At 39.7% G+C, this 26,861-nt stretch overlaps 2 protein-coding genes across 5 annotated transcripts in view; one reads left to right on the top strand and one right to left on the bottom strand.

The window, feature by feature from the left end:
- Positions 1–26,861, bottom strand: part of zgc:152938 — a 422,541-nt gene that overhangs the window by 304,960 nt on the left and 90,720 nt on the right. The window lies entirely within an intron of this gene.
- si:ch73-170d6.4 lies at positions 805–25,010 on the top strand. Of its 4 annotated transcripts, XR_015484238.2 has the most exons (10): positions 805–849; positions 991–1,015; positions 2,019–2,083; positions 4,729–4,783; positions 4,857–5,062; positions 5,376–5,537; positions 10,197–10,346; positions 10,427–10,490; positions 10,726–11,595; positions 12,615–25,010. XR_015484238.2 is itself a non-coding variant. In XM_088650755.1 (9 exons), exons 1-8 carry the CDS (start codon positions 805–807, stop codon positions 10,487–10,489), a joined length of 771 nt encoding a protein of 256 aa, XP_088506881.1. In that variant the 3' UTR covers position 10,490; positions 10,726–25,010. The 4 variants fall into 4 exon arrangements, 3 of the variants coding, with proteins under 3 accessions (XP_088506881.1, XP_087106701.1, XP_088506882.1); XM_088650755.1 differs by having other exon boundaries at positions 10,726–25,010; XM_088650756.1 differs by lacking the exons at positions 805–849; positions 991–1,015 and adding an exon at positions 1,807–1,900 and having other exon boundaries at positions 10,726–25,010.

Below are 26,861 nucleotides of genomic sequence, written 5' to 3'. Positions count from 1 at the left end.
TTCTGATCGCCTCCTGAATATACTCTGAACGCTTCCTGAAGTGGCTCAAACTCGCTCCTTTTGAGGCAGGAACCGGCGGACGTGCAACAACTTTATGAGGTAAACACAAAACAAAACTGTCCATCCAGAGCTCCTTCACGGGACTCCACACTTGGAAACAATCGCTCCATCTGGCTCACGGTCCCGCACAGACTCGTCAGCGCTACCAAGCCGACCAAATACAGAGCTTGCGCTACGCGGCGTTGCGACGTGTAGTTACATTTTTTAAAGAGGTGCACGTCAGCAACGCCGACGGCCACAGTGTAGGGCTATGCATCGACATGTAGGCTGCGCCGTAGCATACGCATGCGCTTGATGCAGAAGTATAAATCAGCCTTAAGCCGAAGGAAAAGGCATTTACAACCCAGTTTGATAGCATTCATATTCCTCACCTTCCCCTGCCACAGAAGATCTCTCACATCAAACTGGAGTTGCATAAGTACAGTCACAGTATGACTCTTGTTATTTTGTGTTAGTTAGCCCGGACATTCACATTTTGATGTAATTTTGAACCGAATTCTCATGTCACTTATTTTAATCTGGCTGAAATGTAACTTTTTTCGTGCATACAGTAGTTTGTTGTGTTGTTTTTGTGCAGTTTACTGGGGGAACATAAATTAGGTGACCTCTTTCAGTCAGCAATAAAAAGTTAATGGAACATTTCAAGCTGTAAAAATCAGACGTACGTAAACTTGAAAGTGGGTCAAAAGCCCTGTTCAACCACAAACGTCAAGCAGGCTGCTTTTTTTGTTGTCGTTTTTTTACATGAGAACAAGTGTCACTGCCAAACTGACGATTTACATCTCACTGGTAAGTATCTTTCACTACACAAAAAATAATTTTATTTAAAATATCATTTCATGTTTGAATGTGCAGTTTGACCATCAATTTGCAATGAGTAAATTCTGAAACTAAGTGAAAACAAATAATTAATTAATTCTCTCTTCCCAGGTAAAATCAAACATGGAATTGTCAGGTGAGTTTGTTTCTCTCTGATTGTTTTGTTTTTGACTACAGCAAATTTAGCCAAGTCTTGTAAAAAAGAAAAGAATAGCGCACTTTAGTATACACTGTAAAAAAAAAAAATCTGTAATTTTAAGGTTTCTTTTCGGCAGCTGGAAGGCCAGAAAAAAAGTGTAAAATAACAACCGTTAATTTACAAAAATATATAGTAAAATAACGAATATTAAATGATAGAAATTTAAATGTAAGGAAATCTCTATAATTTAATATCTGATATTTTACGGTATATTTTTGTAATTCAACGGCCATTATTTCACTTATTTTTGGCACCCCAGCTGCCAGAAATAATCCATAAATTTACAGATGTTTTTTTAATGGTGTACTTAAAGAGTCAAGACAACATAATGCAATGTTTCCCAACCTTTAATTGTGTGTTATTAACAATTTCCTGAAAATGTGTAATAATTAGTGCTGGGTACTGCTTTAAACAGCCTGATCTCCCAAGGAAACTAACTACTTTGTTTTGTCAGTGTAGTGGCTAATTCGTACAAATTCATGCAGTCGTACGAAAATGTAAGATTGAGGTAAGGAACCAAACTTTTCCCCTAAACACAATCGTTATTGGGGGATGATCAAATCCTACCAAATTGTACAAATTTATATGAATTAGCTCATCAAAAATTTACAAATTAGCTGTGAGATAGTGATGGTTCAATGCTATTTTGATTCCAATACAATACTTGGTGCCTAAATGGTACATTGATTTCCCATATTGCCCATGCCTACACCCGCATTTGACCCCAGACAGCTGTTTTTAGATGAACTCGGGGACGATTCAAGAGTGTAAACCTGATCTTAAGAGAAAACTGCAACTGATCTCTGTCAAAAAAAAATCAGGGTACAACCCAAACATGCTAATGTGAAAGCTCAATTAACTTACAAACTTTAACACTACTTTAAACACTATTTCAGCGTGTGGTTCCCATATAAACTGTGATCTGTTTCTGCTCCATTAGAGTTCACCACGATGATGCCTGGCCCAGATCCATACCGCTTTTCTGAGCTGGAGACCTTGACCATGGTCAGATAAGACTCAATACATACATTTTGAACGAAAAGAATAACTTCAAGAAGCCAGGGTTTACTGTGAATTGATCTACATATCATTGACATATGACAGAATAGTTGCCGGTTTATTCCGCGATGGCAACCTCTGAAATAGAGACCAAGCTGAGCTTTAATGGTGTGCCACTCAGGCTTAGTTGCCTTCTTTACAACACAGGCACATTCTGAAAACGTAGTCCCATGGACGTTTCTGGAGACTTCGAATTATATAACCAGAGGTATGAATGGCTGCATTGCATTTTTTTAAACGAATGCTACAGGGCGGTATGACGTCAATCCTTTTTGTGCTCATCAGCTGACCGCTTACCTTCGTGTGGAGGGCTTTCCCGCCGCAACCAGTTTGTCTCGTTAGCTCGTCATGTACGTCAAGGTAGACTTGAGACACAGAGAGGGGTTGACCACAACGACGACAGGGTTCGAGTCCCGAGAAGAGTGATTCCAGAAATCAGGTAAGATTAAAACAGAATCAAAAAAATTAAATGAACAAGTGAATAACGGTGAAAATGTGGTAAAATCTGAAAACGTGGTGAAAATCAGACAAGGGCTTCTCTTTTTCTAGAGAGCTTTTGTAAATTGTTGGTTGGGTTTAATGAAGTAAGTGGGTGGGCGGGTCAACCGATAAAATTGGTTGGGCTTAGGCAAGGTGGACAGACAGTCAGTCGATAGCAGTCTCTGGTGGGTTTACAAAAGAATAGCGGGACTCGCGAGATACATTTGAGATATGAAAATGTGCACACAGTGGCCCCTCATAGATTTGCGAAAAACAAAAACTGCAAAAATACGTGTCTCCCGGGACTTATTTTGCGGTCTCCAGAAACATCCATAGGACTATGTTTTCAGAATGAGCCTGGGTTGTTTCTTTAACTTTGGATCACATATACAGCTGCACATGTTGGGCTTTATTATGTGATAACATCGACTGGATGTAATTTATGTCTTACTGATTGCACAACTGACTGGACTACTTGATTCTGAAAAGTCCAAGGTATGTTATTCCCAGATAACAACCACTAAATAACACAGACTCATCTGAGAACTTTGAACCTTTTTGACCGTCTGGACTCCAAGTACCATCATGCACCTCAGACACACCAGTTCCTGATTCCCCCGATTACATAAACAGCTGATAACTCATCATCTACTGATTATCTGGACTTTATTTTCACCTCTCACACATACACAAAAACACACACATGGTGCTGAGTCTTGCTATTGTAACTCCACAAATCGTTTTCTTGTCTTGCCTTGCCTAGCCGTGTTTTGACCCTTTGCCTTTGCTTTTCGCTACCTGTCCTGACCATTCACCTGCTTTGCTGACTATGCTTCTGGATTACTCCTATAATGCTGTTTGCACCCGTTTGACCGCTGCCTGCCTGACCTTTCTCTGTTTAATAAATTGTGGATCCTCAATTCCGTAGTCCAGCGACCTTTCTGTTACATCATCAGCGAATACGTTCACATCCTTTTACTTACATCCACATTCATATTTGTCTGTTCATCTTTCACGCAGTTGCATTTGAATGTTTGACGCCATCTTGTGACTGAATAATGCGAAAGTTAGTGTATACTCCATTAGCTGATTTCGTTTCTGTCAGCTTTGCATTTAATTAAAGAATTTTTCAAAACTTTTACAGCTGGGAACAATGTTTTGTGGGATAAAGCACATCCAGGACTGTTGTTTTCACAGAATAAAGTCTTATACAAGAGGGCTCTACTTCACATCGGCTGCCGATAAACGATACCAACCTCCTGGGTGTACTTCATCCCTAGCTTCACCAGCATGGACCACGCCACACTTTGAGCTAGACTTTATTGTAGGGATGAAAGGCACGGTAAGGGAACGGTGGGATGATGGGGAAGGGAAGTAAGAGGACAAAGTGTGAACAGGTAGGTAGGTTGATCAGGTGTCCAACGATGATGCTTAGAGTGGGGGTACTGTCTCTGTTATATCTTGGTAGAGTCATTGGACCCCCTGATTCAACATGGGAGGGAAGAGAGTGTAATTGGTATGTTAATGGGAAGCAAGGAAATAGACAAGTGGTGCTCGCTGCAGAGCCATCTGAGGAGAGGTGAGCTCCAGAGAGGGGGAGCTTAAGCTTGAGCTCCACCTTTTTTGCACTTCTTGTACGAGTGATGTCACTGGGGGTAGGGTTAGGGGTGGGGTTGGTGTACGCATTAAAACAGCTTACAGGAGGAGGAGCGACAGCTCATGCTCCCCCTCTCTGGAGCTCACCTCTCCTCAAATGGCTCTGCAGCGAGGCAGGGTGGGTTCGAGAGAACGAGAAGAACCATGCTAGAGGGCTGGTCTGTCTTAAATAAGTTTTTTGGGAGTAGGTGATTGGTTAAGGAGACAAATGAGGCGTGGTTCCGCTGCCGAACCTTTGCTAACAAGTTAACTCCATTTAAAATCCTTGTAGGTAGGTACCATGTAGGTAGTTACCTCTAAAGTTTTATTAACGTGCTCCTGAAATCCCGAACTTCATTCACACATGCTTCTTGTGGAAAAATAAGAATCAAGCTTTGTAATTTATCTGACAAATAACAGTGATTTTTCACAGCAAGAAACCTGATGTTCTTGTTTTTTCCACTTCTTTTTTTTAGATTGATCAATTTTTTATCTACAAAGAAAGAAATATGGATGAATGTATTGATGAAGGTTTGTATCACAATACGTAATTAATAAATTCTACAAAATCAAAACGCTAATCTCCCGCCCTTTCGTTATTAAGTGTGCTGTGGAAAAAACTTGGACATCAGATATACGGTGAAGGATGACATCGGGAACCATGTTTTTAGTATTCTTGAGGACAGCGATTACTGTAGCCGGAATATCCACACAGGACGGTCCTTTACCATGAATATTGTTAATGACTCAAATAAAGAGGTCATCAGACTTGAGCATCCGTTTATATGCTGGTCCTGCAGTGGCCACGAGGTATGTACAACATCATATTCATCTTGAGTAACTTGATTATATTATACTCAATGCTATCTCACGACAATGTGTAACTTTTTGATTTAGTGGCTAATTCGTACAATTTAATATGATTTTTTCACTTTGCAACGAGGGTTGCGTTAAGGGCTGGGGTTCGGGCTGGGCCTCCTTTTTAAAATCGTACACTTTTGCACATCTTAAGAATTTGTACGAATTATAGCCACTAAACTTACGAAACGTAAAATAGTTACGTTTCTTGTGAGATCATGCTGGTTTTACTGTATATAACTTAGATGTTGTATGTTTATTTTAGGTGGAGGTTCAATCTCCACCGGGTGTTCCCGTCGGACATGTTCGACAAAACTGGCATGTTTGTCAACCTAAATTCACAGTTGAGAATAATCAACGTGAACCTGAATTTAAGATCGTAGGACCATGTGTCCCTCTTAGCTTCTGCGTGGATCAGGAGTTTGAGGTAATTTTCTTGGTGTACAGACATGATCCCCATGTCACACTTTAAGATAATGTTAGACTGAACGACTATCAAGACAAGCCAAAAACTGGACACGCAAAAAGCATGCTAGCACACTGTTTTGTAATCTGCTAACTGATGATTTTCATGTTACTGTACTGGTTAATGCTGATTTTATTCACACAGTTTGGCGTTTGTTAATTTAAGACCCTGTCTATAGCCTCTCTTTTTGGATGCTAAACATTAACATTGATTTTACACTTTTTGAGTCATTTTGACCCACATTGGCTGCGGGTGGTTTCAGGTTGTGCTCTATGTCTGGGGAAGTTTGCTCGCCACAGTGGTGGACAAATTTGACACCACACTGGTTTCTCTTTGGTTTTTTAATGTCAATGGTTCAATGTCAATCTTCTTTCATCCCTAAACAGTCAGAATAAAACTGAAATGTAAATCTAGTGCGATTTTCTGCAACATTTATCGTAGATCTTAACTTAGACTTAAAGCATTTATATACTGCAACTCTGAAATAGACTTGAAATAGAGGTTTGCCCAGAGCTCTTTAGCTGTCACACGACTGAAACCTCAGGTTTAAGGTGGCACTCATGTCTTATCATAAAAGGGGTAAACAAAACTGACATTTACCCTCTGTTGTAAATCCAGCTGTTCAATCAATGCCCGTTGCTTCAAATGCTCTATGTGAAAGCTTTCTGAAACACTGACAAAATCTCCATTTTAAGGCCAAAACTCCTGCTCTGCTCCCATTGATCCTCCTCTTCCCACTTTGCATCGTGTCTACTGAGATGCTTTTGATCCCATTTCTCTACAATTACTGAAAAATGTAATTGCTATGCAACGGAGGTCAGCTAGTAGGTGCTGTGCAGGTAATCCTCACTCCTCTGACCTCTAAAGGTGCTCTAGCGACAAACGCTAGAGGCAATGGTCTTAAGCCTCCTTGTTAGAGCAACCGACTCCCATGTGGAAGGTCGCCGGTTCTATACCAGCTTGGAGCGGGTTGGGTGGCGTAGGACCAGCAGGGTTACATTAGTGCCGTGACCCGGATGGGAGTGAGGTTTAGGGGGGTGAGTGTAATGGAGGCCAGCTAGTAGTTGCTGTGCAGGTAAACCTCACTCCTCTGACCTCTAAAGGTGCTCTAGCGACAGATGCTAGAGGCCATGGTCTTAAGCCTCCTTGTTAGAGCAATCGACTCCCATGTGGAAGGTCGCCAGTTCTATACCAGCTCAGAGAGGGTTGGGTGGCGTAGGACGGGTGGGGTTACACTAATACTAAACTTTCCTTCTGTTCCAATGATATCATCCACCCCAAATTTCTAAAACAAATCATTGATATTGTCGGCCCAGGCTTGGCAACCTCTTTATTAAGTGCCTCTCTACTGGCTCTTTTCCCAGTGAACTTAAAATGGCCACTGTCACTCCGCTTCTCAAAAAGCCTTCAATGGACCCTTCTATTGTGAATAAGTCTTCCCATTCTGCTCTAAGATTTTAGAAAAAATACTAAGAATCACTTCTTAAAAGTGTTCCTTTTTAGCTTGGCTTTTTAATATTATTTTAATAGTCCTTTCTGCTACATTTTTACATTTTTCCTGACGTTTCTCTTGTCTTATTTCTATGCTTTTATTTTACTTATTTTTTATTTTTGCTTTGTCATAAGTACAGCACTTTGGTCAGTCTTGTGACTGTTTTTAAATGTGCTCTATAAATAAATAAACTTGAACTTAACATTTAACCTACAATCCTTGCACAGCCTACAGTTTTATCTGTTATCTCTCTCTCTCTCTCTTTTGATATTACCTAATTTAAACGTGAGATTTTGAAAACCAGATCTAAATTTAGCGGGAAAATTATTCTAAGCAGGCAGCAGGTGAACAAAGCCTGAATACACGGTGGAAGCAGTTGGGTGTGGAATAAAACCTTGCGGGAGCGAGACTAAAAAATGAGTCCTACGCAGACCTCTAACTCGAAATGTTTTAATCCTTACTTAGTAAGTCACTTTGGATATAATCATCTGCTAAATGAGTAAATATAAATAGGTGCAGCTTTTGAAACTGTAAGCACCCCATGTTTCTTAGAAAATATTGTGCAATTCTGAGTGTGCTCCACAAAGGTAAGTGGGTTTGATAAACCACCTGTAGGACACTGTGAATTAGACTTTCCAAAGCATTTATATTATCTTCTACTATCTGGTGATTTGAAGGAGCAAAATGTATATGATTGAAGTTATTTGAAGCTTCTTTAATCCTAATTCCTAGTTAAATGTTAACGAAAGCATCCGAGTTAACAAGAATCCACATTTGCATGATTTACACACAGCCACAATTACTACAAGACTATATGATGAGTACTAGCTAGTATGTCATTTGCTCAGGGGCATAGATTTAGGGCGGTTGTGTCCCTACCAATATCCACAAACTACTGAAATGTCCCCACCAATAATTTAATTCACTTGAAAACATTGCGCTGTCAGTATAAACGTATACATATGGAAAGGGTTAAATCACACTCTCTCCTCGAGTCGCACCGCCCTCAAACACATGTGAACATTGTGATTGGCTGTGCCTTTCCCTGCTGTCATGTGAGTGGCTGCTTTCAAATCATAGTTTCAGATACAAAGAGCGGCAAAACAACTGCGCGCCATGCCCGGGGGGAATTTCCCTATGTTTAAGGTGTGTGCCTCGCACAAGTAAGGATGGAGGTAGCAAGAAGAGGTGGACATAAAGACCTCTTTCCAACGAAAAGTGTGTCACATAAACTCAAGTTCGCTACTGAATGAGTTCATCATTATAATGCCGTTATGCTAGTGTTACGTTCAGTCTAACGTTAAAGCAGACTAGTCTGTAAACAATATTCCCTGAAAACTAACTGCAGAATAAACACCTACATGTAAACGTATATGACCCTGCCAGTTCTCCTATAACATCTCCAATTTTGGTTGAAACAATTTGTCAGAAAAACCACAGCCTGTGCTCCATCTTTAAATAATACTATGAGACATGTTTAATTTGTACGAAAAATAAACGAAAGTCTTTATTAAACGCTCTCTTTATCAGTTAATAAACATTATTTTAACATGACACTTTCAGGCCTGTAGCCAGCTTATTGAAAAGGGTTATATGTTTTCTGAAAAACTGAACCTTTTTGCAGTTATTTACCTGATTTTCTGTTTAATTGAGTTATAAATATGACATTTTAGTGACATATTAAGAACTAATTTTTGCTGGATAATCTTGTTGGATAGTTATAATAACTACACTTTTTAATGTACCAAAACTATTTCCTACCATTTTGTCAAATTGCTTTATTTACACATTTAAACTGTAAGTTTTATTACAGTTTTATAAATAATAAAAATACTTTAAAGTAGAAATTAGGACTTTACATTCTTAGAATAACGAAATGAAGTACAGTACAGATGCCAAAACCTCTAAATGCCATGTAAAATTAGCGTTTTTCTCTTGTATATTTATGTTCAGTTATTTCACTTTAAAGGCAATGAAAATAACGTATTTGTCACTATAAAAGTAAAACCACTGAGTCCACATACAGGAGTTGAAGAAAAATGCTCATTTTAGAAGAAAATATTAAATGGCATTCAGAGGTTTTTGCATCTAAACTCTTCAAATATGTAAATATACTTATTTTTAAAATACAATTTTTTTTAATCATAATTTTCTTTGGAAAATCTGTTAAAACTTGATTTAAATTAAAAACTGAAGTCTATAGGCAAATAACCAACTGGCCGGCGCATTCAACCTTCCTCAGTGAAAATTTGGCCATTTGAATAATAAGATAAATTCAAACATAATAATAATAATAATCCAACTTTTGGTCTTTCAAACCACCTGACCCCCCTTGGCTACTGTAACGCCGGGGAGTGACACCAACAACAGAAGGTAGGATCCAATATGCAGGTTTTATTCACAGTCAGGCAAGCAGTGGTCAATACGGGAGCAAACAGATATATGTAGACAATCCAGAATCGTAGTCAGTAAACAGGCAATAGGTCGTAAGGCAGGCGGCTAAACAGGATGACAAGGATAAACAGGGCTAAGAACAAAACACGGGAAAACAAGACCAGGATAACGCGTTGTAATGTCACCTTACAGATAAACAAGACTCGGCAAACTGAAGGGGTGAATGTGTGGCTTAAATAGTGTGTGTTAATCAGTCTCTGAAAGTCCTCAGGTGTGCAAATGTAATCAAGCTGGATGAGTGAGCAGGCGTGAGTGTCTAGGAGAAGTGCATGTATGCATATGTAGTTCAGAAGAAGGCAGATGTGTAGTTTCATGAGTGAGTGTTTACCAGCGACATCTGGTGGTTGTTCGCTGGTGAACATGACAGCTACACGCATGACTATTTAATTTAGCTTAATAAATTGTAAGAGAGGATTACTTAATAATACATTTTAATAGCAGTTAAATAATAAATAGCAATATATGAAATATATATATATATATATATATATATATATATATATATATATATATATATATATATATATATATATATAAACAATATTCATTCTTGGCGGGGGTGACTCGTCCCCAGTCCCCACCAATGTCAAGCGCAAACCTACGCCCTTGCATTTGCTGCAATGTTTAGTTTGCGAGTGTGTTGTATTCACCTTTTTTTTTTTTTTTACACACAGCTGGTGTCTCTGAGCGGTTCAGCGTTTGGCAAGATCGTGAAACCTTTCTCCTGCAGTTGCGTAAATGTGAATGCTGATTTTGTTCTGCAATTTCCAGTCAACCTGGAAGACAAGATGAAAGCTACTCTTCTGGGGGCCTGCGTGCTTATTGTAAATATTGTTAAAATGCTTTTTATCTGTTTTATTTCATTATCACACATTGTTATTAATTATAAATAATTCATTTTCAGGACTTTGTGTATTATGATCCACCAAAACAACCTTTGCTAAGTCTACTAAGTGTGTTCAAGTGAGGTAAATGCACCGCAATCACATTCTTTATTAATAAACCCTCCAAAAAAAGGAAGAGATTGCAGGAGAAATGCAAAATAATCATAAACCACATTTGTTGATGCACGGTGGCCTTGATTGTCTTGAAAGGCGCGATAATGCCCAATCCAATATTTGCTGGAACTGTGCAAAATTAACTATATTGCAGCTATTATCCTTTTCTGCCTGTAACATCTATTTCTATTTTTGGTTTCTGTAGGCTTACGTCAGAAAAAAGACAGAAGGAAGATGATTGATTACAGAATGGTTGGGAAAAAATCTCCATGTAATATTGGAGTCGAACATTGTCCATCTTTTTAGCTTTAACAACACAATTAACATATATTAGGTAGAAGAGGCCAGGAATAAGTAAGTAACACGTATTAACGAATGATTAAGAGACATTTTTAATAACAAACTAAACTTTTTTTAGTTAACCTAAAAGCTCCTACACTTTTTGTTTACGTTTATCGTCAGCGTTTTACGAGACATTTTTCAGTATTCAAACCCAAGCGCTTTTCACTGGCGTCAAGCAGAAGACTATGCAAAACCACTCTTTTGACGTTAGATGGCGCTACACAACTTTAAGCTTCTGACACCCGCTTATTGACCTTATTCTAATATGCGATTGTCTTAGAACTTCCGATTCAGTCGCCAATGGGAGAAATGACTAGGAATAATAAACGGCAGAAAACAGTCAAATTACTTGCTCTACAAACAAATGTTTGCATGACTATACGGACCAAGTAGGATAATATAATAAGAAAATATCAAATTGCAATATCAAGCAGCGTAACGAGCAGTTTTTAACGTCAAAAAATGAATGAGACCGGAAGTCTCAAGCCAAAAAGATTCAAATGGCAGCGCCCGCTCGTCGGCGGAGAATAAGGTGAATAACAAGGAAGAAGAGGAAGTTCACACGTTTGTTGTTAAAGTTACTGGTGACTTAGATTTCGAAACTATTAACAATATCATTAAAATCAATTGGATCAAAAATTGTCTTCATAACAATAATTGCTTATGGTTCTCTACCCCAAATCTTTAAAAAATGTGGTGGCCTACACTTTTTACTAACTTGTGATTTTAAAGGGCCATGACACCCCGCACTTTCGGTTAAAGTCTACTTCAGAATTTTTTCAAAAGATGCATGATTAATGGGCGTGGAGCTCCGCGAGCATCGGGCAGGAGTGGGCGTGGCCAGCAGGGGAGAAGGGGAGCGAATAACTGCTGTTGTCATTTAGCTCACAAAATGAGATACAAAGAGGAGACGCATGAGTTTATAGTTCACAAAGTTAAAATGCAAAGAAATGAACAGTGATTTAATGCCCTGCTACACTTGTTATTCGTAATTTCATATACAGACAACCATAATTTATATCATTATAAAGATAATTGTGTTCATGTAAACACTATAAATGAGGACTTCTCCCTCAATTCCCGTATCCAGAAGATTCAGTGCAGCAGGTCTCCTGACCCGTCTATTTTAACCATTAGCCCTGCTGGTAATCTGGAGGATTTAGGCAAACACAGCAGCACGGCGATGTGTCTGAATGTGAACGAACTCCTGATAAAAGACAGCGTCCGCCATTCTCCAATTCTCGTGCTGCTCTCCCGACAACAATGCTTGCAGCACACACACACAGCTCTGCTGTATGATCGGCCCTGACAAGATTGCGGGGAAAAACATGCAACAAACCCCGTGGATCATGGAAACAAACACATACGAGCCTTCATGAACAGCTAAATACTGTGCCGTGGTTTCCGTGTCTCTCAGCTCGGGCTTGACACTGGCAGGTCTGGCAGGTCTCATGAATAATTAAGCAGCCGGCTCTTCTCATAGGATAAAAAAACTCCGCTATGAATAATAATGAGAAACCGACGCGTCATCATTGCACTTGCAGTTCTGCGCTACGTCGCCGATTTTGATCCCGCCCCAAAAATCATTTTAAACCCGGAAGCTGAAATCCGCTGACAAAAGCTCAAAATTATCCAGTTTTCCCCACAATTAAAGCTGGAAGGTGCTAACATTGTCTTAACTGATGCTCAACACACACACACATCTGTTAATATATAAAATAAAAGTTCTCCGGGGTGTCCTGAACCTTTAAGTGTTCTAAAATTCCTATTAAGATGTCAAATTTTCATAAACAAGCCTTGAATACATGGAAACTGATTTATAAGCATAACTTTCCCCCCCACTCATGTATTATCTGGAACAATTAAATTAAAAAACAAGTCCATATTTTGGAATGATTATGTTAAAAAAGGAGTAGTTTTTGTTACAGACTTATTAAATCGTGTAGGGGACTTATATGATTACAATGAATTTATTAATAATTTTGGTTTGAAGATTACTTTGATTGAATACAAAAAATGTGTTCATTGTATTTCCCCACAATTACTTCACCTTATTAAAAACGCAAAAATATTTAACCATGTATCTGGTGGCTCTCACCCAGAGCTTACTATTAAGGGCCTTTCTATCAAGGATAAAAAAATGTAATGACAGTTATTTCAGGAATATCCTAACTGCAGATAAAAGTGTTCCTCCAATTGCAATGGTTCAATGGAAACAAGCGTTCCCTGTCACGGTTGTGGTGGGGAAAAGGAGCGAGGACTCAATAATGGGTCTTTATTTATAATAAAATAAAAACAAAAAGGCAAAACAAACAACCCCGAGGGGGGAAAAACTCTAATACAACAAACAAACAAACAAACTTGACTGGCCTGGCAGGACAAGACAGGGCTGGACACAACAGGACAGGAAACTCTTGACGACGAACTGGCAAAGGACTAAAAAACATGAGGGGGATTATAAAGCAAAAAGTAAATTGACACACAAACAGGTGAACACAATTAACTAATAATGGGTTAACAAGGAGGGTGGGACAAGACAATAGACGGGAGAGCGCATGACACAGAGACACAACACAAGCCACACATAACAAGACAAGAACATGCAGCCAATGAGACAAAAGCACGTGACCACAATGTAAACACAGAGCCACGTGCTTTGACAACAGACGCAAGACACGAGCACACGATGGATGAAAACACTCACCGTGCGCTCACACACACAGCGTGCATGCTTCATCCCAGCGCCGACCAGAACCGAAACCAACTAGACTGAGACACTGGGAATGAAACACCACGCTGCTGACAGACGAAAACACACACACGAGTACAAGAGCGCACGCGTCTGAGGGACGCAGAGCGCGCGCGCAGCCGCATCAAGCAGGAGACAGAGACAGAAACAGGACCAGACATGGGTAGTGTCCGAGCTCTGCCACCAAAACAAGAATTTACAAGACCAGAGTGGCAGAACCCTGACATTCCCTTCATTCTTCTTTTCCCCAAAAAGCTGGTCAGATATTACAAAATACATAATTCCTAATAAAGTAAAAGAAACACATTTTAAAATATTACATAGATATTATCCATGCAATGATTTTATAAGTAAGTTTAAGGAAGGTTTCTCACCCTTGTGTTGTTTTTGTAAAATGGAACCGGAAACAATTCTTCATTTATTTTTCAGTTGCAGTTACACAAAGCGGTTTTGGTCCCAAGTTTCTTTACTACTTTTTGAAGTGTTTTATAAATTTATCTGTATAACTGAGCATGAAAATGTTTTTTTTTTTTTTTTTTTTTTTTACGGATTGCAACTCTGGATTACTAGAAATGGACAAAATAACTAAAATTCTTATTTTATGAATATTGTGGCGCTAGACCATAAAATAAAATTCTTCTTTTATTTGGAAAGTATCACATCCACAAAACAAAATGTATGCTGACTGTACCAAATTGTAAACTATTTTTCACTGATCTAAAACTTTTTTATGATTCCCTCACTGGAATACAAAGTAATACCAAAGCTATTAAGACATCTCAACTACTGGAAAAAATACTTAATGTACACGATAAATTTTTGTTGTTAATTCCATTGTATACTGTTTATGTATAACTGTACACCCCTGTTTGATCAATAAAAAAAATAATAAAATAAAAAAAAAGTTACTGGTGACTCGAACAAGCATGGATGGTTCAAGCAGCCGCTCCAACTCTAGCGATGAAGAAATGATTATTGTTCAGCAGAGCAATAAGCAGCTCCATGTTCATATCGCCTCTGGGCATCTTCTTCAATGTGCGCTCGCATTGACAGTTTTGCGCTTGAGCGCCTCCAAGTGCTGTTTACTGTAACTGCAGCAGCTCCGTGCACGTGAACAAAAGTGCCGATCTGATTGGTGGAAAAGATTTTGACACAGCGCTTCAGAACAAAAAAACGAGCATGAGGCGTTTTGCGCATTGGTGTGCACGATCACATTGACGCCCGTTTTTAGTCGTGAGCCGTTAAACATCGACGGAAAACGCGAGCAAAAAACGTCTCGGTGTGCACGGGCCTTTATTCTGTTAACAAATAGAATTACTCAAATATATGCAAAATATCTTAAATAATATATTGATTTTAAAATGCTTGCGTACAAGGTCTTGAATGGTCTAGCGCCACAATAATCATCTGAGCTTTTCATTTGGTTGATAGGTAAAATGGATAATAATATCTAATATCTTAAAATTTTCACTTAAAGCTTACTTTTGTAGTGTAGCTTTTATTTGATTTTTAGATCAGTTTTTATTAATATTATTGATGTGTTTTTAATGTAGTTATGTATTTTTATTATTGTTTTTTTGCATATTTTCATTGTATGAATCTTTTACTGCTTCCATTTTAAATGTCTGTTACAACCCAAGCTCATTCTGGAAACGTAGCCCTGCGGACGTTTCTGGAGACCACGATTTACGTGGCCGGAGGTACGTAAGGCCGCGTTTAGTTTTTTCGAGCGAACGCTGCGGGGCGGTGTGGCGACGCTCCGCCCCTCCTTTTCGCACTCGCCGGCCGACGGCTCGCCTCCGAGTGGAGGGCTTTCCCTATTCAACCAGTTTGTTCGCTTAGCTCACAGCTTTGCGTCGGCGGAGCGGAGGCCCCGGAGGAGGAGCCGGCCGCGGGGACGACGACCGGGATCGAGTCCGGGGAACAGCGGTTCCGGAAATCAGGTAAAACAAAAAAAGGGAATCCGAAAAATAAGGGCGAGAACGTGGCGGCATCCGAAAACGCGGTCGAAATTGAAGACGAGGGCTTTTGCTTTTTTTTTTTTTTTTTTGGACGGCTTTTGCGAACCGTCGCTCGGGTTTAGGGAAGGAGGAGGAGGAAGAAGAGGAGGGCGGCTGAGTCGGCCGATCCGGCGATTTTTCTCGCGAGCATGGCGCGGGCGCGAATGGCGCGCGCTCCCGAGAGCCGCCCGAGACACGAAAAAGCGCGCACAGCGGCCTCTAGCGGATCCGCGAAAACAAAAACCGTTCGAATACGTACCTCCCGGGACGTAAATCGCAGTCCGCAGAAACGTCCGCGGGGCTACGTTTTCACAATGAGCCCGGGTTGGTCTGTTAAGTGCCTTCAGATAATACTTTTAAAGGCGCCATATAAAAATAAAATGTATTATTATTATAAGAAATGTTCAGTCAGTTTCCCAGTGATGGGTTGCGGCTGGAAGGGCATCCGCTGCAAAAAAAACTTGCTGGATAAGTTGGCGGTTCATTCCGCTGTGGCGACCCCAGATTAATAATGGGACTAAGCCGACAAGAAAATGAATAAATGAATGAATGTTCAGTCAGTTCATGGTCTGGTATTATTTGTGTTCAGGCTGATCTCTCAGATTCTACTAGAAAGACCAGGGAGATAATTATCGAATTACATTTATTAATGAGTATTTTTTGACAAAAGTATCATTTGACAAGACTTTCTTTGGCAAAGGCACCTTCCGAAGCTTGAATTGGATGCTTTTAGATCCAGCTATGACAGCCGAGGACGAAGGCAGAGGCGTAGCCTACCCCTGGACAGGGAAAACCTGGTGGTGGTGGGGAGTATAGTGAATGAACGACTGCGTCGGTACCTGCAACCAAATGAATGAAGTTAATGGACAGGTTATTTATTCCTTGTGTCTCTTGGCTATTGGTTGAAACTAATTGTGATGAGTGACGTGGCATTACATATTCCTTGTGTCTCGTGGCTATTGTTTGGAACTGATTGTGATGAGTGTCGTGATATAAAGTGTTCCTGGTAGAACTAGCGCTAAATGCTACATTTCTGTTTTTTGTCTAGCTGCATCTCTAAAGGCTTTAATCTTCAACTCTACATTCACTGTATTCGTGTCTTGACACATAGGGTTACTGAAATGTTTTTAAAGCATCTTTCCAGAGTTTACACATACACATGCTGTCCCGGGAGCCCTGAGCTTAGAAGGTCTCCCTCCCATTTGCAGGGCAGGAGGAGAGTTTAAGCTCAGGTAGATCTTGAGGAACCCCCCCCACCCCCCCACTCCCACTAGATAATGGGTTAAGACAGATACAGGAATGGCTATAGAGAGGTATACTGCTTACTAAGAGCTTGACTATGGTGCCAATTTGGTATGGTTAATTAACTTATATCACGTGTTTTTGGACTATGGGCCCTGCTGAAAAATCCAGCTTAAACCAGCCTAGGCTGGTTGGCTGGTTTTAGCTGGTCGACCAGCATGGTTTTAGAGGGGTTTTGGCCATTTCCAGGCTGGTTTCCAGCCATTTCCAGCCTGGTCTTAGTTGGTCAGGCTGGAAAATGACCAACCAAATCCAGCTAAAACCAGCTTAACCAGCCTGGTTTAAGCTGGATACAGCTGGTTTTGGCTGGACTCCCAGCTTGGTAGGCTGGTCAACCTGGTTTTAGCTGGTCATCTCCCAGCCTGACCAGCTAAGACCAGGCTGGAAATGGCTGGAAACCAGCCAACCTGCTAAAACCAGCCAACCAGCCTAGGCTGGTTTAAGCTGGATTTTTCAGCAGGGGGAGGAAACCGGGGAAACCCACGTAAGCACAGGGAGAACAAGCAAACTCTGCACAGAAACGTCGACTGGCCTAGTAAGGACTTGAACCAGTCACATTCTTGCTGTGAGGCAACAGTGCTAATCACTGGGCCGCCGCGTCATGCCTCATTCACACTAGCAGCGACTTTGTAGCTGCCTGTCTCTCTGGGTGGCAATTTGCTGCAAATGTAGGTCTACTACTTAAAAGTTTGAAGGCAAACATGGTGGTTTGAAAAAACGCAAAGTTATTAGCATGCATTACTTAGCATGTTTTTAGCATGAAATAGCATTTTGCTAGCATTATTTTAACAAAATATGTTGCTGGAACCATTTTAACATTAATTAGAATGTTGTTGGCATGTTTCTAGTTTGAATTAGTTTGTTTCTAGCATGTTGTCAATGAATTAGCATGTTGTCAATGAATCTAGTGACCTACAACAAAGTATTACACCATGTCTGCCAAATACAGAAGGGATCGTTTATTCTTGGATCCAAGAACTGCTCTGTTTAGACCTTCACCACTTCTTCTTTCTGGAGAAGAATTAGTCGCAGCCGCCTGAGATGAACTTTAAATTAAGAACCTCTCACAAACGTTTTGATAGTAAAAAAAAGTCAATAAAATGCTAAATAATTCCAAATTGTATAGGTTAGCTCTGACACATACAATAAGATCTGGGAGATTCTGGACACTTGACTATCCCATCAGGCTGCAGAAGAATTATGAATAAAAATAATGCAAGGTTGTCAGGTCAGGTGATGATGGCAACGTGACGGATGCAGCACGTCCAAATTCTATGCATACTACCCATATTTATACTAGATATATCTTTAACCAACCCAGTCTTACAGCAGTTTGTAAAAATAGTCACAAAATCGAACATTAACTAAGTTCACAGAAGTTAGCTCTTACGATGAACTTCTGGTGAAAGCTTTATGTGACTATTTTTAATTTCACAAGTTTTTTTTTTTTACAACATCGACGTTGTAATGTACTTCAAATATATTCAGTTACATAGACTTAAGCATCCATTTGGTTGTTAAAGTGTAAAAAATAGACGAAAGACGGTTGAAACGCAGGTGCCGTCATTAGCGGCAGGCTAGCAAAGAAATTCCATTGAAAATACTGGGGTAAAATTAATGTCCATATTTTAAAGACATGGCACGGAAAAATATAATTGAATGCAGTGCTTCCTGTTTGGCCTGAGACCCACTATATATCGTATCTCAGCCATGCAGTGAAGATGGCTGCTTTTTAAAGAAATCAGATCTTAAACGCGGCGATTTCATATAGAATGACAATAACCGGAAGCCCTGAGGCTGGCGGACTGAATTTAAAAGTCTGTATACCCAATATACAGCTGAAGACGGCTAGTTTTGCACTTTTGAAAGGTACAAAGTTTTTAAAGCATAAGATTGTGTATATTTTAATGTTATCTAACGTTGTTTGAAGTTTCAGGAACTATTCAACTTTACATCAATCACAATGTCGAAACTCTCTCTTTTAATGGCTGTGACCCTAATGGAGACTAAGGGGTCGATCACACTGTACACGATTTATGTGTTGAGGGGTGCCTTTTTGAATGGTTTACTAACGTCCACCAGGGCTGGATTAACGTAAGGGCTAGGTGGGACTGAAGCATCTTTCCAGAGTTTACACATACACATAATGTCCCGGGAGCCCTGAGCTTAGAAGGGCTCCCTCCAATTTGCAGGGCAGGAGGAGAGTTAGATCTTGAGGAACCCCCCCCCACTCCCACTTGATAATGGCTAATGACAGATACAGGAATGGCTATAGAGAGGTATACTGCTTACTAAGAGCTTGACTATGGTGCCAATTTGATATGGTCAATTAACTTATAAGTTATATCAATTAACTTATAAGCCCCAGGGCCCATGGAAGAAGGGGGCCCTTGATTGGCTGAAGAATTTAATTTGCGATATGACGCGGGAAACGCCTCATGCGTTATGCTCCGTCAAAAACAGCGAGGCCGGTGCTAAACTGGGGGCTCAGAGTGGCTGTAGCCCAATCAGAATATCGAATAGCCCTATTTTAGTCACCCATAAGGGTGATCAGATGACCCAATTTTCCCAGGACAGTCTCTTATCTCGGCACTACCGCAAGAACCGTCCAGTCAAAGGTAGGCTATCCAAGATCGTAGTGGAACTCAAAATAAAACTCAAACAGTCTTCATCATTGATACACCTGTACATGTAGAGACAGAAGCTGTGATATGTTAAATGGGCTCTTGGATTTGCTATAGCCCCAGGGCCCAATGTGTTCTTAATCTGGTTCTGACGGCCACGATTGTTTTGCACGCTGCTTATGCGCCCTGTGCGCCTTGCGTTTTTGCCTTTGCGCGCCGTGCGCTCTGTTGAAAAAAAAGTCAACTCTGAGCAGAAAATGTGTGCTACGTCACTCGTGTCTGTTTTATTCTCCAACCAAAGGAAAGCAGAGGCGAGGTTTCCCTTGAGGTGCCTCCAGTATTTGTGTTGTCAAGACATCAACGGCGACTTTTAAAGATGGAGGAGGGACTCGTGGTTGCTGTTTTGGGTTATCCAGAGATATTTGACTTCCAAAATCATGAATATCACAATATTATTAATTATTAAAATGATAAAATCAACAGCAACACTCTCGAACAACACCCAGCTGATTCAGTTGTTGCCTAGCGACATAAAAAAAGCGCACCACGATTCTTTTTTACTTGTCAACAAAAAGGCAGCGTGGTGCGCCTTGCATCTCATTCCTTCATTCATTTTCTTGTCGGCTTAGTCCCTTTATTAATCTGGAGTTGCCACAGCGGAATGAACCGCCAACTTATCCAGCAAGTTTTTACACAGCGGATGCCTTTCCAGCCGCAACCTATCTCTGGGAAACATCCACACTTACATTCACACCCACACTCATACACTACGGTCAATTTAGCCTACCCAATTCACCTGTACCGTATGTCTTTGGACTGTGGGGGAAACCGAGCACCCGGAGGAAACCCACGCGAAGGCAGGGAGAACATGCAAACTCCACACAGAGACGCCAACCGAGCCGAGGTTCGACCCAGCGACCTTCTTGCTGTGAGTCACTGCCTCGCCTGCGCCTTGCATCTTTGAAACGTAAGGGCGCGTTCAGTGTGATCGGCTCCTTAGGGCCCAAAACAGCAACCACAAGTCTCTCCTCCATCTTCAAATGTCTCCATTGCTGTCTTGATGTAACGGGTGTCCCATCAGCAACACACCCACCCATATTAACTCAGATCTTGGACTCAATGAAAGAAGCCATCCACCATTTCCCTCAATCAGATTTATTCTCTCCGTCTGAGATAAAACAAAGATGTGTAGTGTAGGAAATTGCAGGATTAACATTCAGCTCTCTCTATAAAAGGGAAAAATACAAAAACTCTCTCGTTGGGATATTGTATACAACTCTAAAATGCATTTGCAATGTAATGCTTCAGCTAGCAAAACACAAATCCTCTCAATCGTTCAATATAAATTTTTTGTTTTAATACGGTTTCTATAGGAGGACAAACAATCTTAACGTTTTCCAATGCTGTAAAAGTGTGTAGAATATTTAATTTCAACATTTCTGTCAACGAAGATTTGCGTCATAGCCTGCGACACACGTTTCTATCAGCAGGGCGGGATGCCAGGCAGGTAGCTGTTGTAAACAAACCGGCGGCTGTGTGATGCGCCATGGAGCGCAAGCTGTCTTTGCCAAAGATGTACAGCGGGGCACGCTTTCTCATTTCCCTCCCTGAGAGAATTCAAAGAAGCCCATCCCGATCACTCACTCAACGGTGATTATTTACAAGGTGCGATCATTGATATGCAAACTGCATTTGGGAGCAGATTTTGCGACTTGCGAAAGGAAAAAACGAGACTGTCATTCCTTGACACACACCCCTGGAGATTGACCCTTCCTTGTTGAGCACATTCCCAGGAATGACTCGAGCTGATCTTGAAATGGAAATGGCAGGCTGCGTTTTATTGCACTGTTTGTTGCCCATAAGGGGCACGTTGTGCACGTTCATTTTGATGTTGTTTTTTTGAATCCTCAAAATAAAAATAAAAAACATTAAAAAATCTGATTTCTTTATTGCATTTCTTTAATTTCATCAAAGCAAAACATAATGCAATAATATTGTAATGAAATTAAACTTGAACATTAAACATAATGCAATAATATTGTAATGAAATTAAACTTGAACATTAAACATAATGCAATAATATTGTAATGAAATTAAACTTGAACATTAAACATAATGCAATAATATTGTAATGAAATTAAACTTGAACATTAAACATAATGCAATAATATTGTAATGAAATTAAACTTGAACATTAAACATAATGCAATAATATTGTAATGAAATTAAACTTAAACATTAAACATAATGCAATAATATTGTAATGAAATTAAACTTGAACATTAAACATAATGCAATAATATTGTAATGAAATTAAACTTGAACATTAAACATAATGCAATAATATTGTAATGAAATTAAACTTGAACATTAAACATAATTCATTAATATTGTAATGAAGTTAAACTTGAACATTAAACATAATTCATTAATATTGTAATGAAGTTAAACTTGATAATTAAACATAATACATTAATATTGTAATGAAGTTAAACTTGATAATTAAACATAATGCATTAATATTGTAATGAAGTTTAACTTGAACATTAAACATAATTCATTAATATACTGTAATTAAGTTAAACTTGAGACGGCATCGTACAACAGAGTAGTCACGTGGCGCGTCATTCTCTACAGGATGCACTGCAGGGAAATGAACATTTAATCATGAAGGCTCAGTATGTATTTGTAGACAACGAAGTCATTTTTATAGTAGGCTAATATAGCTAATATAAATACATACAGCATGTGTTGCCATCATTATAAGGCTTATATAAGGCTTTTAATTTTTTGCGGCTCCAGACATATTTGTTTTTGTTTTTTTTGGTCCAATATGGCTCTTTCAACATTTTGGGTTGCCGACCCCTGGCCTATACCCACGTGACTGCTTTGAATTTTGATTCAAAGGTTTAAACACCCTCATAGTATAGCGAGAGATAAGGCGTCGATTACACACATTTGTACTGTTTTAAAGCACTGCACCAGTCCCACACACCAGTAATTAAACTAAACTACAATAGTATTTTTTAGTAAAAAGGTTTTGAACCATACTAAAGTGTATAAGCGTATTTTTTTTACAACTATCTTTAAAGAAAACCACCGCATATCGTAGTATAGTTTAACAGTGACCATCTGGTGAGTACGTTCCTGAAGTATCATTCACATAGCCTCCTCCTAGAGCACTCGCCTCCCATGCAGGAATCGCTGGTTTGATCCCTGCTTGGCGCAGGACTAATTGTATTATGATAAACTTTTGAATACCTTGGATTTTACCACAGTCATCAGTTGTGTAATGTAATATATCTTGTGTAAAAACTTCAGTAATTGAGTAATTTGTTTATATTGCTGTTGTTGTATTACTACATGAATGAGTTGGTCAGTTGTGAACATTTGACGTTATGGCAACACAGTGCTTTCCCACACTTTCACCAGAAGAGGTCCTCATCGAGCTCTGATTTAGAAAGCTTCGAGTAACGAACCTTTTTCCGATACAATTGAGTCGAGCGCTTCACTGGTTCAGAAAGCTTCATTTCACCATCACTAATCTACGGTAAGCGCAAAGGGACAATATACTCCTGCAATTTATCAACCACAAGGGGGCACTCAAACACCATCTTATGTATAATGCCTAATTTCATGTCATTCACTCTGATGAATTATATTACAATATCTTTTCAACTCCGTTACATTGACAACACAAACACTGCAGGCACCTTAACGGAAACCCCGCCTCTGCTTTCATTTGACTGGAGAATAAAAAAGACGTGAGTGACGGAACGCGATTTTTCCACTCAGAGTTGACTTTTTTTCAACTGAGAGCGCAAGGGCAAAAACACGAGGCGCAGCAGGCGGTTAAAACGTGAGGTGCGCAGGGCGCATAAGCAGCGCGCAAAACACTCGTGGCCGTTAGTAAACCATTCAAAAGAGGCACCTCTCAACGCATAAACTGCTTTCAGTGTGATCGGCCCCTCAAAGGTTCAAGATTCAATCAGCAGCAACCCAAGAAAAAAACAGCAGAACAGGAAGTTATAGGATGAGAAACAGAAAGAGATGGCCGCAAAAACACAAACAGAACCCAGGGAACGAAATAATCATATTAACAAAACTGTTTGTTAAAGTGAGGTTTGAAGAACAGAACCCTGTTCTTAACCATCTCCACCAATGACGCTGTATTATTGTGTTCGTGGTTCATTTTAGCCTACTATTCAGGACTGCTCATCTTATGCCCAGCTATTTTAAGTCCGTTTCCTAACACATATATTTGCACTTCTTATTTTAAGCACATAATGAGTCACTTCTACGAGTCATTTAGTCACACCTTTTTCGAATAAGAAGTAACGCAAATAATACAGTTGAAGTCAGAATTATTAGCCCCCTTTGAATTATTTTAAATATTTCCCAAATGATGTTTACCAGAGCAAGGAAATGTTCACAGTATGTCTGATAATATTTTTTTCTTCTGCAGAAAGTCCTATTTGTTTTATTTCGGCTAGAGTAAAGGCAGTTTTTAATTTTTTTAAACACCATTTTAATGTCAAAATTATTAGCCCCTTTAAGCTATATATTTTTTGATAGTCTACAGAACAAACCATTGTTGTACAATGACTTGCCTAATTACCCTAACCTGCCTAGTTGACTTAATTAACCTAGTTAAGCCTTTAAATATCACTTTAAGCTGTAAAGAAGTGTCTTGAAAAATATCTAATAAAATATTATTTACTGTCATCATGGCAAAGATAAAATAAATCAGTTATTAGAAATGAGTTATTAAAACTATTATGATTAGAAATGTGCTAAAAAAAATCTTCGAAATTGGGGAAAAAAAACAGGGGGGCTAATAATTCTGACTTATTTCAGGTTGAAGTATGTTCAATGTAATGCCGTACACTATTTAAAGAGAGTCTATATATTAACTGTCAAAACGAATCTCTAAATGTGTGTGAAAATACAGCAAAATGTTACCCAAGCTGTAATTTACAGCTACCAAGGATGACAACTGTACAACTGAACACTGAAGCGCCCAACCTGGATTTTGTCCTGAAATGTGCGACCAAATCTTTCGAGGTCTCGTTTTGGTGTGATGTGGCCCTTGAGGAGCTTCAGTTCAACACTGAGGTCATAATTATACATTCGATGACTGCCGTCAGATCAACTGCAGGTCAACGTAAAGTCAACTCCTCCAATTATACTGTTAAGGCCATTGTATATCACTGTTGAGGTATACAATAGGTTCAACGACATTATATGGGTGTAGCGATAGTCTTGCCATAGCGAAAATGGTATAATTGTCTTGTCAGAAGACACTACTGACCGAACTTCTTGAAGAAAACATAGAGGAGCTCATCTCTCAGCTGCCAATCAAAGCAGAAGCTACTTACCAATGTGTTGACATTTAGAGGAAACTTAAAATTAGTCATGCAATGAGAAAACAACTGTGATCTGACGACTTTAAAAATCACGGTGGGATTTCGGCATTTAGAAACAACAAAAACTGAAAAAGAAAAACTCAAAACTACAGAAAGGCTGATAAAGTCTAGATGGGACACATCTGCGGCGAGAATTCATCAGAACAATACATGGTACAAATGTAAATACTGTTTTTACATTACTGTGAGGGGTAGGTTTGACGTTGGGTTAGGCGTTACTAAAGTACAGGTATTTAAAGGTAGGTTAAAGTTTGGTGTTGGGATAGGCGTAAATAAAATAAATTAATAATTTAAGAAATAATTTTAATAATTCTTGTTACTTCTGGCTGCGGCTGTATCCCTTCTAGCAACAATCAGAAAAGCCTCTGTCTGCAGCCTGCAGATTGAGGAGTGGTTGCATCTAGGCCAGGACTTATGTGTCGCTTTGCCAACAAGTCTTTTCATTGGACACTGGTAACGTGATGGCATTAAGCTTCGAGATGACCCACACTAGCCACACTTTGACCAGCTGATAAGGTCTGCCATTTGTAAGCACAGTTAAGAGACTGCAGTCAAGTCGAGAAGAGTCAGCTGACACTGCTAGTAGGTGAGCTTGAGCTTCAAATGGGCTGTACAAACCACCTGGAGTTTTTTATTTATTTATTGTCTGTACATGACACGAAGTCCAACCTATTATGTTTTATTAGTGTCTACACCAACCCCAACCATAAACCCAATCTCACCCCTGCTAAAAAATCCAGCTTAAACCAGCCTAGGCTGGTTGGCTGGTTTTAGCTGGTCGACCAGGCTGGTTTTAGAGGGGTTTTGGCCACTTCCAGGTTGGTTTCCAGCCATTTCCAGCCTGGTTTTAGCTATTCAGGCTGGAAAATGACCAGCTAAATCCAGCTAAAACCAGCTTGACCAGCCTGGTTTAAGCTGGACATAGCTGGTTTTGGCTGGGCTCCCAGCCTGGCTAGGCTGGTCAAGCTGGTTTTAGCTGGATTTAGCTGGTCATTTTCCAGCCTGACTAGCTAAAACCAGGCTGGAAATGGCTGGAAACCAGCCTGGAAGTGGCCAAAACCCCTCTAAAACCAGCCTGGTTGACCAGCTAAAACCAGCCAACCAGCCTAGGCTGGTTTAAGCTGGATTTTTCAGCAGGGACAGTAATCTGTTGTGTTTTATTAACATCTATACTTACCCCAACCCTCTACCCAGCCTCACAGTAACCTGTTGTGTTTTATTAAGGTCTACACCTACCCGAAACCCAATCTCACAGCAACCGGTTGTGTTTTATTAGAATCTACACCTACCCTAAACCTAAACCAACAGGATTGGGAAACACTGCACTAGCCCATGTGAGATAGTGGTTTTGTTTCCATTAAAACTGTCAAACGTAAATTTTGCCAGGTCTCGAAATGCTTGTGAAATGGCAGATCCTTTGAATCACTTTAGTCATGTCAGGGTGTTTCGATATGTTGAGTAGTGTTTCAAAATATCTGTGCTTTACTATCTCGACATGATGTCAAAACGTCATGTCAGCCATGCCTACCCTACAGTAGCATCTAAACGCAGTGTTACAGGACTCCCTCTCTGAGATGTTGAATAAAAACTCACAAACTCACTTCATCAGCCTGAATATGTTTATATATGTTTGGGTGCATATCCTGTGCAAAAATGAAAACTTACATGATTTACTGTCAATATTAGGGTTAGGATTAGTTCCACATCATCATGTAGTCTATGTAATTGAACAATAAACTACTTTCAGTACATGTTTAGTTACATATGAGATTATTGACTCCTATTATTACTTACTTGGCAAGCTTGCCTTTCTTCTGGAAACTTTCTGCATGGGACCTTAACTCCCGTTTCAAGTTTACCAATATGCTTATTTCACGTGGCCGCCATTTTAAAAAATG

Source organism: Danio rerio, chromosome 4, assembly GCF_052040795.2.
Source record: "Danio rerio strain M-AB ecotype USA chromosome 4, GRCz13ab, whole genome shotgun sequence".
NCBI classification, from domain to species: domain Eukaryota; kingdom Metazoa; phylum Chordata; class Actinopteri; order Cypriniformes; family Danionidae; genus Danio; species Danio rerio.
This window is presented reverse-complemented; position numbering and strand designations above follow the sequence as displayed.

Excerpts from the sequence above, each read along its gene's own strand:
- si:ch73-170d6.4 (XM_087250575.2), top strand. The coding sequence starts at position 805 with ATGAGAACAAGTGTCACTGCCAAACTGACGATTTACATCTCACTG. Across the intron at positions 2,084-4,728 it reads AGCTGGAGACCTTGACCATG|ATTGATCAATTTTTTATCTA; the intron begins GTCAGATAAGAC and ends TCTTTTTTTTAG. Across the intron at positions 5,538-10,196 it reads GCGTGGATCAGGAGTTTGAG|CTGGTGTCTCTGAGCGGTTC; the intron begins GTAATTTTCTTG and ends TTTTACACACAG.